Below are 14730 nucleotides of genomic sequence, written 5' to 3' on the forward strand. Positions count from 1 at the left end.
ATTTAAAATCTAAATCTGATAATTTATTCTAATATTATATATTGCGAAGAATATCACGTAATTACGTAAATAAATTATCAGATTTAGATTTTAAATTGTAATTTGACTCTTATTCGCCCTGTTTAACGTATTAATTATTATTATATAAAAGAGTCCTTGAAATCTTCAATTTAACAGTTAATTTAAGTATTATTATCAATTCTTTTCCAAGATAATACTCTGACGATAAAGGAGGCCACGAAAATCAGATGCCAGATATCGTTGCAAAAACATGTGAGATAAAGAAAACGCTCTTCAGTAAATGAGCTTAAACTGATGGCATAAGCTACCGGGTCATCGAGTAGTCATAGACAAAGACATACATATACATCGATAAGGTCATTTGCTACAAAGATATATACAGAAGAAAGAGACGGAGAGATTTACACTCTGTGGTGAGAAAGTTTCTTCGTATGTGAAAAACTGAGACAGCAACACGAAGGCAAATACGCGACAAAGGAGAAATACAGAGGAGAACGTATGTGTTTGTATCAACTTCAATTTTTGAAGTCGATTCAATCGGAAGTCACTACATCTCTTTCCGCTTCGGAGGGTAACCACAATAGAGATGACATTGCTGGCAAGTTATACGAATTTGCCAAATTGTTTTTGCTTCAAATTAATTCTCCATTCCTTATTGCTTTCTTTTTCTCTTTCACGGTTGTCAAAGATAAATTCTGCGTCATAATAAAAGTTATCGCTTGTCCATTTTAATAAATACATTTTCTATTTTCTCAAGAAATATTTATCTATATCGTTTTCTCTCATTTTTAAATATTATTACTGCATAAATTTACGCAATGATATTTAAAAAATTGAAAGGAGAGTCTGATTATTCGCAACGCAAAATACATGAGACGACGCATCTATATATTTCTCATCATGAATTATGCAACATTATGTAATACGTTTTAAAAATAGAATGCGTGGACGCATATGAGCTTAAATTTGAGATTAGTTTCGAAATACAGTTGATTTTTGAAAATATTCCATAAAGAGTAATCATATCGGCACGTTTCTTTACATTTCAGCATCACAATCGGTCATTTATCTTGATTTCGTATAATCTAAGATCGCTTACAGAATGGTTAATGGCTTTAACCTTTCACCTTTTGTGTGTACTCAAAAATTAAATTTCTTGCGTAAAACTTTTAATACAAAGATAAAAGGAATTTGTGCATTTAAAAACTAATTTTCATACGTATGGACTTTAACGTATAAGCTAAAAGGAATTTGTGTACTCAAAAACTAATTTCCTATATGTACAGAGTTTGATGTATAAGCTCTAAAAGCAGTTTGCGTACTCAAAAACTAATTTCCTACATACGGACTTTAATGTATGTATAAGTTAGATGAAATTTGCGTACTCTAAAATTAATTATTCGATGTCCGGACTTCAATGTATAAGTTAGAATTTATGTTTAAGCTATAAATTGAAAATAATCATGTTAATGCAACGGTTGTATTAATGAAACAAATAATATTTTATTAAAACAAGACCATGGCATTTGTCTCATCGGTGCTGTTATTATAAAGTAACAAGATTATTTTCAATTAGACTACTAATAATATAACGTACTATATATCATTTTTTCCACGCAAAAGAGAGAAAAGACAATCTAAATCTCTCGTGAATAGATAAAATTTGCATTGTAAATAATTATAAAGGATATTGTAGTACGTACATAGTAAAAAAATATGTATTGTGTTAAAATCGATCTACTCAAGTCTTTGTTAGTATTAAATTTAAAAAATATAGCTAAGTGTTAATTTAATATAATGTGATTATGTTATTTAAATATATTATATTAAACTGATATTCAACATTACTTGGTGTCAAAATAACAATTTATGAATGAACAAATATCATAAAGATAATGAAGATATGTATTTAAAAAACGTGAATTCTCTAAGAAATAAAATGTAAACGTATTAATTTAACATATAAATGTTAATTATTACTGCATATGCTTCCAAATTATGGCAAAATTACATTTTTTGTGTTAATTTTTTACGTAATATTTATATTATTTTATAACATATTCATTTTGTGTTAAATTAATGCAAAAATTTGAATGGACTATTATAGACATGTGAACATAAAAATGTGTTAACACAAATTTTCCAATTGTGTAACATGAGAATATATGGACAACCTTTTCAGAAAATAACTGAAAAATGACTAGTGTAAAGCTCACATTTCAGTAGCCAGTAACATTTTTTGACAAAATGTATACGAACTGCAATCTCGCAATCGAAAAAAAAAATCGGGTTATTTTTCAATATCACAAATGCGAAATCCTGATAATCCTGATAACATATGGCGTCAACTCTAATTAACTGAAGTCAGAGTATATTTTTGATAGGCATTATCTGTGCACTGTTACGTCGTAAATATGTCACTATTAAAATTACGCGAGTCTTCTTCGTCACGTAATCTTCGTAAAGTTGATATGCAATCAGTTGTAAAAGGTCCATGTACTCATTTAGCGATACGAGACGAAAAATCAGAGCAAATTAAGAGCACGCGTACAATGTTACAGGACTGTTTATATTTATGTATAGACGCACAATTTATTTGACTCTGTTCACGTGCTCGCAGAATAGGTACGTATAAGAGTTATCGAAAAAATATAAACATGTTCTGTTCAAGCAAAAATGAAACAAATTTGCAAAGAATATCTTAGCCTTCGTCATTGATCATAAGGATTCTTTTATCTTCTTTATTTCCAATACTCTCAGGATTTTTTCTCGAATATATTATATCTCGATCATCCTGTATATACTTACATGGATATATAAACTTTTGAGATATTTAAAATAAATAATTAAAGTAATTCGGGGAAAGACGCCACACTTAAGTCTTTATTCTTGAATAACTTCTTAATACTATTGAATTAATCAACGAAGAAATATTATTTATATTCTAGAGAAATCTTTCTTTATTCATGTATAAATTACCAAATTAAACTTTTGATATTCCGCATTATTGAAAAAAATTGGTATGTCGTACTCTGCAAAAATGGTTTCTTCCTCCAAAAGTCTTCCTCCTATATAACAGATAAAATATCATCTCTTACGGTAGAAAATGTGACAAGCAATTAAATAATGTAATGCAATATAAACTTGCGTATTTTACTTATTTACAGTCCATAATCAAGGGTTTAAGTTATAAAAAAATATAATAAAACGTAAATTGAGGAAATATGAAAGAGAGTAATTTAAAGTAAGTTGAAAATGTTTTTATTCGTTTAAACAGCATTATGTTTAACTTAAAATATTTCAAATTATATAAGGCATTCAAAAATGTTTATCCATAAAATCGTTTTGATAACGGTATCAAGCAGAAAAAGTATTTACTGTCATCTTCCCCCAAGAGGAATGTGCGATTGCAACTTTTACGTATATTAAGAGTATTATAAATTATAATCTATGGGTGCTTTCCAATTGATGACACAAATCGACACAAGTGTCGTTCTATCTTTGTCAATCACTAAATATCAAGAAAGATAGAACGATACTTGTGTCGACTTGTGTCATCAATTGGAAAGCACCCTATATCAGTTACATGAATGCTAGGAAACACTAATCAAAACCGTATATCATTTGTTCGGTTTTACAGTAAGCATCGAAGCACAAATCTTAGCGATTAGCGTATCATATGTTAGAAAGAGCATATTTCATGACTTACCGTTTCGTATTTTGTTAAATATTTTTCGTTGTCAATTAGCGTAAACTTTTTGGCAATTGCATTTTTTTGCCCATTATCTACTACATACTTCTACACAATCAGAGTAGCTAATATATATTCTATAATAAAAATATAAATAAAGTGGCATCTTCCCCCGAATTATCTTATTATTTATATACAATACATATTTTTCTGTGTAGAACTATACTACTCTATCAAAAATAACTATACAGAAAAATAACGATTTACTAAAATATCTAAAAATTTAGTTAGATAAACAGATGTGAAAAATAATTTTGTTGAATCAACAAAATAATTATATGAAATGCTCAAACTGATTGCTAAAATGTCAAAATTGTTTACAGCACTGTTCATAATTAATTTTTCTTATACATAATTATTTTAATGATCCAAAATTATCTTCAGATCTCTATCTACCTATATTTTTAAGTCCTTCAGTAAAAATCGTTATTTTCGTATAAAAAGATATTTCTTTTTATCTCTTAAATATTCTACGCAATTAATAGAACGGAAAATTGAAGCACGACTCGGCAGTAATCAGCCACGGCTAAACCGGCAAATAGAGTAAACACTACCGAACTCTCATCTAGAGGAAAGAAATGTCCAGCATGAACGAACAAAGGTCGCAACATCGTAGAACCGATCTTTCCGCGTGCGGTACGCCTAAACGGGTAAGTAGGTACGACATGAACGGAGGAGGAAAGAGTTAGGTAGAGGGTGGTGCGGATCGATGCATCGGCGGTACAAGTCGGAGTATTACGCTCCTTTCCGTAAAGCTTGCGCCAGACTATGCGCGATTCGTAGTTCTCTTATACTCATATGAGATTCGTGAACGAATGAGCAAGTTCAAATTCATCAAATTCACTGATAATGTGCTGACGAAGCTGTTTTTAACGAAGTCAAAGGGCGCGAATCATCCGAAATCAGTCATGTTGATTCGGACTACTACATAGTGCTATCTACTTTTCGTGATAAGATTCATACTCATATCGCTCATTTGCTACAACAGCGGCAAAATAAAGTTTGTAAAAGATAAGTTTAAACGTTTTCAATCATTAAAATTGTGAAATGTTAATCTTAAAATGCCAATTTGATGTAATAACTGATTGCAGAGGAATAAAAATATATTCCTTCTTTCTCTATTTCCTGTAATTAAGTAAGAAACGATAATTTTTGAGTTATCTCGTTATCTTAGGGAATAAGCGATGTATGATAAGATTGATAAGCTACAGTAATTATATTAATAAACTGTTAAAACGACTGGAAAATTAGATTAAATATTGTAATAAGCTTTTCATTGTGGTAATTAACTTTCCATGGAATCTAGATCTTATTTGGTTAATGGCACTCGCTTCCAAAACTGTATAATGGGAGGTCGATACGGCATGGAATCTAGATGGATAGATAATCACGAATATTTGTAAATTGGAATGATATGAATCGCGTGAATTGTAAACAATGTGTAGGGATCACATCGGCAAACAATAATTTTCAAAACCCAAATAAAATAATGATATAAAATAATGATGTTGATATCAGCATTATTTTAATTGTGAAAATAATCTTGTTAATTTAATAACAATATTAATGAAACAAATAAAATTTGATTAAAACAAGAGCATAATGTTTCATGTTTTATTAATAATATTATATGAATTCACAAAATTATTTTCATTAAAATAATGTTGATATAACATTTTTTTTCAGTGGAAATTCTCAAATCAATTTCAGATAACATGGCTAATGTATATCAACATTAGCAAATACTACATATGCGCACGCGCGTACACACACATATACACACACACATACATACGTGCATATATATAATTATCATAGCAAAGCAAGAGCCAATATTTAATATGAATGTAAAATTGATGTACATTGGCCATGTCTGGAATCGCTTTTATACGAATAGTAAACTGCAGATCATGCATTGCACATTATGGGCTGCTTCAGCAGAAAAATCAACTTTGCAACTATTATAAAATTTCTTAAGATAATTGCTCTTAGTTGCTCACTGGATTCAAATACTCGTATATGAATCAATCATGTCAAAGAATCTTAAGTCGAGTGTAAAACTTATGGATTGCTTGCATTTTAGTAAATTAGTAGAAAATTCTATGTTCTCTATGGAATTTTAATAATGTGTGTGTATGTGCGCCAATTCTAATAATTTAAATTGCAAGCAATCTATAGCAGGAAAAAATGTATCGTACGCTTCATAATAGTTGCAAAGCTGTTTTCTCTATTAAACACAGCTATTATTCATTGTTAAAATCTAATTATAATTAATTTGATTAATTTTTAATCATTTCTATTAGATCATTCCTATTCAATATATTGTTAACAAAAATCATGTTTTAACTATAATAATGGAGTTGAACAATTTAACTCAAGAAAATATATTAAATTTAACTTGAATTTAATTTATTATCTACTAAATACACCTGTTAATATAGACGATATTTATTTTGAAATTAACCACCGCAGAAACGGATTGAATTACATTTTGAAATAAATGGAAGTTAAAAATAACAAAATATTATTTAATTCAACAGATAGTTAGCACTGCTCCTGTGATATCTAAGTGTTAAAGTGTATAACATCACGAAGTTGTAAGACAAGCGAAACTCAGTAAATTCATCCCGAGGGTGAAATCGGTAACGGCTAATGCCGTATCGAATTTCCCCCGAAAGGTTCAGACAGCTTCTCGACGGAAATTCCCTCGACCGTCGTGGAAAGAATTTAGAAAAGGAGAATTTTAGTTGTCTCCTTAGTATTTCGAGTTTCTAATTCTTTCCTCGCTCGAAAAAGCTCCGGTTCTTCGCGTGAGATTCGGAAATCGTTACGATTAAAGTCTTTCCGAAGACTCGACGTTCTGGCAAAATGAACAAATTGGATAACTTACAATAACGATTGCCTCGCGAGTTTTCTCGTAAAGCTCCAATTCTTCGCACAAGATTCCGAGATAGGCACTTCTATTGTTATAGTTAGACACGTACGTGCAAAGACTCGAGTCGCGTAAATTCGAAATCTTCTTTCTTCGTTTTTCAGAATGGAAAGTTTAGCTGTCGATAACGATCAACGATTCGAGTGTTTCGCGTCGAGTTTCTTGAAAAAGTTTCGGCTTTTCGCGCGAAATCGAGACGACAGAAACACGATTCGAGATGCTTCTATTGTTATGATTGAAATTAATTCCGTCAACGTTGATTAACTCTCACTGTTCAACTGATCTATTCATTCTCTATCTATTCAGGTCATATTATTCACTCATAGTATAGATGTTATAGATAATCCAGTTGACTACGATTCATTTCTAATGTCTAACGATTAATTATTTCTATCAATTTAAATTAATTTAAATCTTATTTTAACTTTTATATCTTTTACTAATTCTAAGATTTAGAAAAAAATAAAAAGTAAGTAAAATCGAAGTTAAAATTAATTTACATTGATAATTTACATGATAGAAATGGACACAACTGACGTTAACCGAATCGGGTCTTACAAATGTATGTAAACAAAGAGGTACGAATTTAAACATTTTTTTCCAAAAGATAAATCTTCGATTATCTTCGATTACTTCGAACATGTGTATGATCTCTCATAAGTAATAATTGAAATTGTATAATAATATATACATAATAATATAAAAATATATGTAAAATATATATAATAGAAATACAGGAATAATCTTCGTTCCAATAAATGATTGTACTCGAAAAAATCTGGTTGCATTGATTAGAATAAACAGTCAGGACTAGAATTCATGCTTGGTTTTCCAAGAAGCTATATATGACTTCTCGCGAAAGATCAGAGAGCCTCGCGATCAAATAATCGTCGCAATTATAATAGAATTCGCTATCCAATGTTTTCGCAAATCGAAAATTGATACTGCGTCACATTCAGCTCAACTTAAATTTCTCCCAAAACATGAGCTCTGACCATTCGCAACTAAATTAAACAGCACGTTGTTACGATCGCGAACGTACGCGAGTCGCGTAGTACAGTCCTCGTTTCCCGTTCTAGAGACTAATGTCCTTGTTTGTTATTCTACAGCCGCGACATTCATTTTTTCTTCTTTTTACTTGTACTGAAGAAAGACTACACGAATATGAAGGGAAAGGAGAAGGGCAGAGTTTGGTTTCGCAATTTCATGACCCGAGAACGTCCAGCCCAGAAAGAGATTTCTCGGACGTTCCGCGTGATCAGGATGAGGACAGGATGAAACTACAAAGGGACAGGCTTGCGTCGTCTTTCAGAGACGCGTAATCATTCACCTACGATCTAATTTTTCTACGTAACTCTTCTACTTACAAGAACTTTACTACAATCAACTGAGGAGACCGATCGTGGCATCCATGCGACATGATCATGAAATTCTCGTCACGCTCTCAGCTTATTGTTCGCAAAAGTAGCAAGTCTGTCGTTCCTATTTTTTCTTTCCTCTTCGAGGCCTCGACTCGCCCTCGAAGAGGAAGGTGAAAGAAACGAGAGACGAAAAACAAATGTGGGAAGTGATCATGTAATTTCTTCCAAAGTGAAAATCTTTACCATTGAAGTTAAACCTGGAGGTCAATTGTGTATCTTGAAAGGAGGTAGAAAATTACATAAGCAAATTTAGTAGAATATTTACGCGCTATCGCTAAGCGCTTCTTAGCGTCGAGACATTATTGTGTCTCTGAATAACTTCAATTTAGTGAATTTAACTCATTTTTGTCATTTTTATCTCGTTTCAAGGTACACAACAACCCCCCAAGTGTTTGAAGATACACGTTGACCTCCTGGAGGTCAATTACATCTTGAAACGAGGTAGAACATTACAAAAGTGAATAAATTCATTAGGAATATTTATAATTTCATCGGTGGACAGTAAATTTTTGCTCTTTGTTGTAATTCCACCTCATTCCAAGATACATAATCCACCCCTGAAACACGATTGAAAAACACACAGGTGATAAGGCAGCGGGTCAATCATGTAATGTAACTATTTCTCAATGTAGGAACAGGAAAAAAGTGAAAATTTCTTTTTCGTATGTATGTGTACGTACATAAAAATTTTCACTTTTCACGCTCCAGAGAAGTTACATGATCGATACCCGGCAATAACAGAGATTTTATATCAAAGTGCACGGTTTCTTATAAGTTAAACTGTATTATTCCTATTTTCAATTATATCTCAGACTATCATATTTATTGATATCTCAGACTCTTTATAAGAAATTTGTCACTTTCCACTATGGGGAATAAATTACATGACCGGGAGCCCTGAAGACGGCAGAAGAGGAGGAAGAGAAGAGAGCCAGGGGAATCTCCTCGCGATAACGCGATAACGTTCTCTCTCCTCCTTCTTTCCCTCTCCTCTCCCTCCTTCTCTCTCACCCCTGACGTCTCTCTCGCGCGCGCCGTTGATCGATGACCAGTCGCACGCTTCGCGGCACCCGCGGCGTGGAATCGCCCGCTTCGCGAGGAAACGGAGACCAACGTGCATAACTTCGTGATATATACGAAGGTAGACACAGGCAGAAGAGAGGTAGAAATGAAGGATATACTCACCACCGATGCTTAGTGTTCTCCATCGGGTCTTCCGCTTGGAACCCTTCTTGCCCATCTCTCGCGGTCGCCCGCAACTCCACTACCACACTACCGGTCGCTACCACCTCTTCTTCTTTCGCCCTGCGCCACGTTCTGCGCCGCGATGATTTTCCTCGTTCGATCCGGTCGTTTCTTCCTCTCTTCCTTAATTTTAGGACGTTATTAACCCTCGGTGCTCCGCGATCGTCATCGCGCGATACATTCTCTCGGACACGGCTCGCGCACTACCTCGTCGGTAGCATCGCCGAAGATCGCCGTCGCTCGCCCGCTCGTCGATCGTTGGAGGGAGGAGCGGGGGGGGGAGGGGGAGGGGGAGGGTTAAATGTGTTAAAAAGGCACACGGTCCTACGAATTTTACGATCACTCGTTCGTTCGTTCGACTCGGCAATGTATAAAAATATATAATGCCGCGGAATATCGCTTTCGCGAAATCGCAAAAGTTTCTCTATCTCTCTATCGTTACGCGAACAATTCCAATATGTAATCCACGCCGCTCGAACGGCGACCGCACACTGCGGACCTCACCTCACCCCACTTCACCCTTGCCGATGCTCCACCACCCACCTCGCGCCGTTCTTCCTCGCTCCCTCTCTCTTCTTCGCGAAGGTTCTCCCTTCTCCGGACGACCGTCGCTATACGACGAGCCGATAAACTGCTCCTCTCGACCGCGTTTTGTTGCACTACGCTGCACTCAGCTGCACTTTCTGCGTACAAAGAGAGACGACGGATGCTTTCCGTTTGATGATACGAGTTGATACAAACATCGTTCTGTCTTTCTTAATGTTCAATGAGTAACAAAGACAGAACGACGTTTTTGTTTGTCACTATAAATGGAAAGCACCCGATGCAATATGTATTCGTTCATGTTGCTTGCATTGCAACTCCAATTTTGCTCTCCAAATTTTTTCACTTTTTCGACGCCTAATATATATTTACCTCGTGTAAAAATTTTTGGAGGATTACCAGCAACATAAATACCTGATGTTCGCTCGATACGACGAGAGAGACAGACGGTCGCTAGAAAACGGGTGCAGAAGGTGCAGCTGCAGGTAATGCCTCGCGTAACCTATACGCGCCGCCGCAATGCCGGGATACTCCGATTCGCGCAGATTCCTCGGTGGGATATCTCCAAGCAGACATAAATTGCAATGCAGCTGCGTCGTGCCAACAATCGCAATCGTATTCGTGAAACTCGTCTTGGCGGTGAATGTCGTCGAACTCCAAATTTCCAAGCACAAGATAGAGCCCCGATCGTAACTCCACAGTCAGACGGTGACTCCTCTTCACAGATTCGAACCGCTCGTCTCGCGCGCGGCGCGCATGCCCCCCCCCGTCGCCATGCGTCGCGATTGGCTGTTGCCATGGCAACCGATGTAAACAACGACGCGCCATTTTTCCCGGCTGATCGCAGCAATCGCGACGATTCGCGGCTTTTTTTTTCGGGATTGCGAAGTTTCTCGCGCTTTTCGTCGTTACTGTATTCTACGTTCCGACCTCGACTGTCTTTCAGGTCATTTACGCTAGTTCATTAAAAACGCGTTCTTTCACGTGCGAACGAAATATGTGAACGTAATATATAATTTTCACTTGAATTTCAGCGAAGTTAAACGGATTTTATATCAAACTTGTGCATTGTTTCCGAGAAAAAAAGAAAATAACCTAAAGACCGATGAGTTAGTGCAGCTTATTGTCTTGTACGTAAAAATATTGAATTTACTTCTTCCCCTTTTCTTACCATGTTATCAGTGGTGACGTAAATTTATTATTATTCGAGTCAAATATGACGTTAGAATTGGAATCTAACATCGACAAGTGATACCGACTTACAAATAAATTCGTTATACTTTTTTATTTTTCGTAGACACTCTTCGTGACTGAAAAAGAAAAGTTTGTCACGTGAATAGAATTAAATCGAATTGTAGATATATTTCTCGTGTGGAGCGCAAAGTTAAATCATTCTGTTGTCTATTTTGGTCGCCTGACCAAAGATAGGTTACGTGCGCCCCATGCGAGGTTTGAAGATGAACAAATATTTCGATCTATATTTAAGATACTATATTTTTCATGGTAACGAAAAAACCGTCTTTATTTACGTTACAATCTGTTTATGTAAGTAATGGAAAAAACAAGATTTAAAATAAGTAATCATTATTTTTTTTTTGCGTACAGGTTAAACGTATAGGTTAGGTTCGCGACGGCTACTGACAGCAAAGAAAGATGCTCAAGATACTGTCGCTTCACGATTTCGACGGCCCCGCCTTCGACGACGTGGCCGCCGTCGGCTTGATCGAGGGCGTCGTCCATTATTGTACCTATGATGTGCTGCAGGACGAGATGCAACCTTTTGCCAAATACCTACGTGATTACCCTGAGGTTTCTGTCACACAGGAGATCCTTGCGACTCGTGAAACTGCGCGTATGATTAGTGCTGGCGAACTGTTCCTTCCCATTCACGACAGCATCTTTAAAAAGATTGCTAATGTATGGAGAGAAAGAGGATTGTCTGAAGCAATCCGCTTCGCTGCTGCTACAGATCCAAAACAAGTTACAAACGTTGTGCATTGGATTGCAACAAAGTATAGTATTTCAGTCTTTATTGCATTCTTAATTCTTCAGAGTAGATGTGAATCCATCAGATCTACTGAATCTGGTGTTTACTCTGGAGAGTTGATGCATTTTGATATTAAGAGAAAATATTTGATGATTTCAGACTAAATTCGATATTGGATTTGATGGACAGAGGAATATATCATAGAGATGTGTTGCCGACGTCTGGAAATGAATCTGTTGCTGACATTGTTGCTACACGAGATTGGCATACATCACTGGTAAGATTATTTAATATTGAAAAAATATATAAGCATTTCCAAAATACTTATAAGTATTTATGATAGGTAAGATGTTTGTCTTGGCATCCACACTGTGCTCGCCTGGCTGTGGCTATGAGAGACGATAGAATTCGTATTTTTTCGCAAGGTTTATTAGGCATACCAGTATTGAGACATAGTGCACAAAAGTCAGTCTGCTGCTTAAGTTGGAGACCTCATGCCGGCCGTGAATTAGCAGTGGCTTGTTACTCCGGAGTATTAATTTGGACAATAGAGTTGGGAGCAGCTAGTAATTTACTTAGTCATGCAATACTTTTGAAGCGAAGAAATCATGCGCCTGTTACAAGCGTAGCATGGCATCCACAAGTAGTATATTCTTTTATTTCTGTCGATATTCATTGAATGGAAATTATTATCCTCAGATACTGTTATAAGGTGTTTTTTTTTTCTAGGGTGACTTGTTAGCTTCTTGTTCACCAACGGATTTAAATATAATAATTTGGAATGTTTCTAAAGAGGAAGGAATTCCTCTAAAACGTATTGGTGGAAGTGGTATATGCTTTTCACGTTGGTCAATTTGTGGCTTACGATTACTCTCTGCTTCATGCAGTAAGATTTTCAGGTAATATCTTTAAATCTGTATACACACATCTTTTTTTTACAGTAAATACAATTAGACATGCTGTTAGAAAAAGCGAATATTTAATTTTAGAGTTTGGAATACTGGCGTTCCGACACCATGGCGTGCAGAAAGATGGACTGTACCTCATGGTCGTGTAGCAACTGCATGTTTTGGTCCTAATTTAACATTACTCTTTGCTACTACTGAAGATCCTTCTACGATATTTTCATTGCCACTGCAAGATAATATATTTGATGTTATAAAAGGAAATAATAACGATATAAAAATAGCTACGCGTCTAATTGATTTAACAAAAGTGAATTTTTCATCGGACGATAATGATGATTATATCACGGTGGGAGGTAGAATCGTTTCTATGGAATGGGATCCAACAGGAAAATATCTTGCTATTCTTTTTCAGGTTTGTGAACAAATATTTAGATTTAGCTGTACTTCTTTATGCATTTTTTGTTTATGAAATAAAATGGACATATGCTCAAACTTTAAATAGAAAAACAAATCAATATCTTATGTCAATTTGTTTCTTTAACAGGATAGTCCAGTTATTGCTCTGGTCAAAACTAACTTAAGTCATTTATCGCGAATAGTGGAAACACAAGCAAGCTGCCTTATTAAAGGATTTACTGGAGAAGTACCAAATTGCATTAACTTCTTTCAAAAATCTTCGTCATGGATTTGCTTAACAATAGCTTGGAGCAGCGGACGAGTACAGCATTTCCCAATTGTGGAAAGTGAATCCAAGGTTGATACTAACACACATTCCACATTATTGTCGCAAACCATGAGAACTAGTAGATTGTACAGTTTCGACTGTTACAGGCAATAATAAGTTATTATAAAAATATGAGTTTTGTACAATTTTTCTATCTTCATACACACGTATTTGTAATTGGTATAATAGTGGAAAAAAGGTTTAATAAATTTATCTGCAAAAAAATACTTATTAATACTACTTATTAATAACTGATTTTTTTTTCTATAAATTGATTATTAATTAACTACCCTTCTCAAGAAATTTTTTTAGATATATGTGCCTATACGTGTATATGTGGGCGGAGTCTATATAATTCTTGTTTGAGAGAAGTTTGTAAACCCATTTACTGCCTTCGGGAAAGAAAAAAGAAAAAAAATGGATACCCGTCGTTAGACTCTCTATAATAGACTGCGCTTGTAACGTATGGAGGAGCATAGGACACTTGTCTTCGGTGCCTAATTATACGAAGTCACATGCAGAGCGCGCGTCTCTATTTTTACGTCGCTTGACCGAATGCTAAACGGTCTACCGGCATGTTATGTATGTATGTCTTGCAGCCCACGCTATTTTCTGCGTGTAGACGTGAATGATTGAGCGTATCTCGAGTATCTACATTGGATCGATTTAATTTAAATAACTTTTTTTGTTTTACTATTTTTCTTTTTTTATGAAAAAAAAATGAGGACTAGTCAAACAACATCAAAATCGACGTCTTTTAGACGTCCTTGCAAAAATTTCCTTGCAAAAATCTAATCTTTTGCGATCCGCCGATAACAGTGCAGTCGCATAAGAGCAACAGTCTTTATATAAATACTATCACTGCATGCAGTTATATATTGATAGATATACGTAAAAACTAATAATAAAACTTTAATAGCTACTTTTATTGTACATTGGCGTATTCATGGTAAAAAAATATGCAGCTCAGTTGACAGCAACATTGAGAAAAATTTTTACTTGAAAATGAACGAAGATTCATATCAATCAGAATTCTGTTTATCTCAATTATAAGAATTGTAATAGATTTAATCAGAAGATTCTGTGATTAATCATTTCAATTCCAATTAATGCAACTAGTCCCTTGTGTGCATTTGTTTCAATCAGATGATGCAATAGAGTAAAATATATGCGAATCGTAAAGTGTTAAAACAATGTT

General features: G+C 34.8%; 1 protein-coding gene across 1 annotated transcript; it reads left to right on the plus strand.

Annotated features, from left to right (window-relative positions):
• The first annotated feature begins 10983 nt into the window (after window positions 1–10983).
• LOC108771232 (aladin) lies at window positions 10984–13743 on the plus strand. The gene is made up of 7 exons (XM_018537267.1): window positions 10984–11043; window positions 11519–11925; window positions 12060–12177; window positions 12244–12543; window positions 12630–12799; window positions 12890–13220; window positions 13353–13743. Exons 2-7 carry the CDS (start codon window positions 11567–11569, stop codon window positions 13644–13646), a joined length of 1572 nt encoding a protein of 523 aa, XP_018392769.1. The 5' UTR covers window positions 10984–11043; window positions 11519–11566; the 3' UTR covers window positions 13647–13743.
• Window positions 13744–14730: the final 987 nt, after the last annotated feature.

Source organism: Cyphomyrmex costatus, unplaced genomic scaffold, assembly GCF_001594065.2.
Source record: "Cyphomyrmex costatus isolate MS0001 unplaced genomic scaffold, Ccosl1.0 scaffold1680, whole genome shotgun sequence".
NCBI lineage: Eukaryota > Metazoa > Arthropoda > Insecta > Hymenoptera > Formicidae > Cyphomyrmex > Cyphomyrmex costatus.

Excerpts from the sequence above, each read along its gene's own strand:
- LOC108771232 (XM_018537267.1), top strand. The coding sequence starts at position 11,567 with ATGCTCAAGATACTGTCGCTTCACGATTTCGACGGCCCCGCCTTCGAC. Across the intron at positions 11,926-12,059 it reads GTGCATTGGATTGCAACAAA|ACTAAATTCGATATTGGATT; the intron begins GTATAGTATTTC and ends TGATGATTTCAG. Across the intron at positions 12,178-12,243 it reads GAGATTGGCATACATCACTG|GTAAGATGTTTGTCTTGGCA; the intron begins GTAAGATTATTT and ends TATTTATGATAG.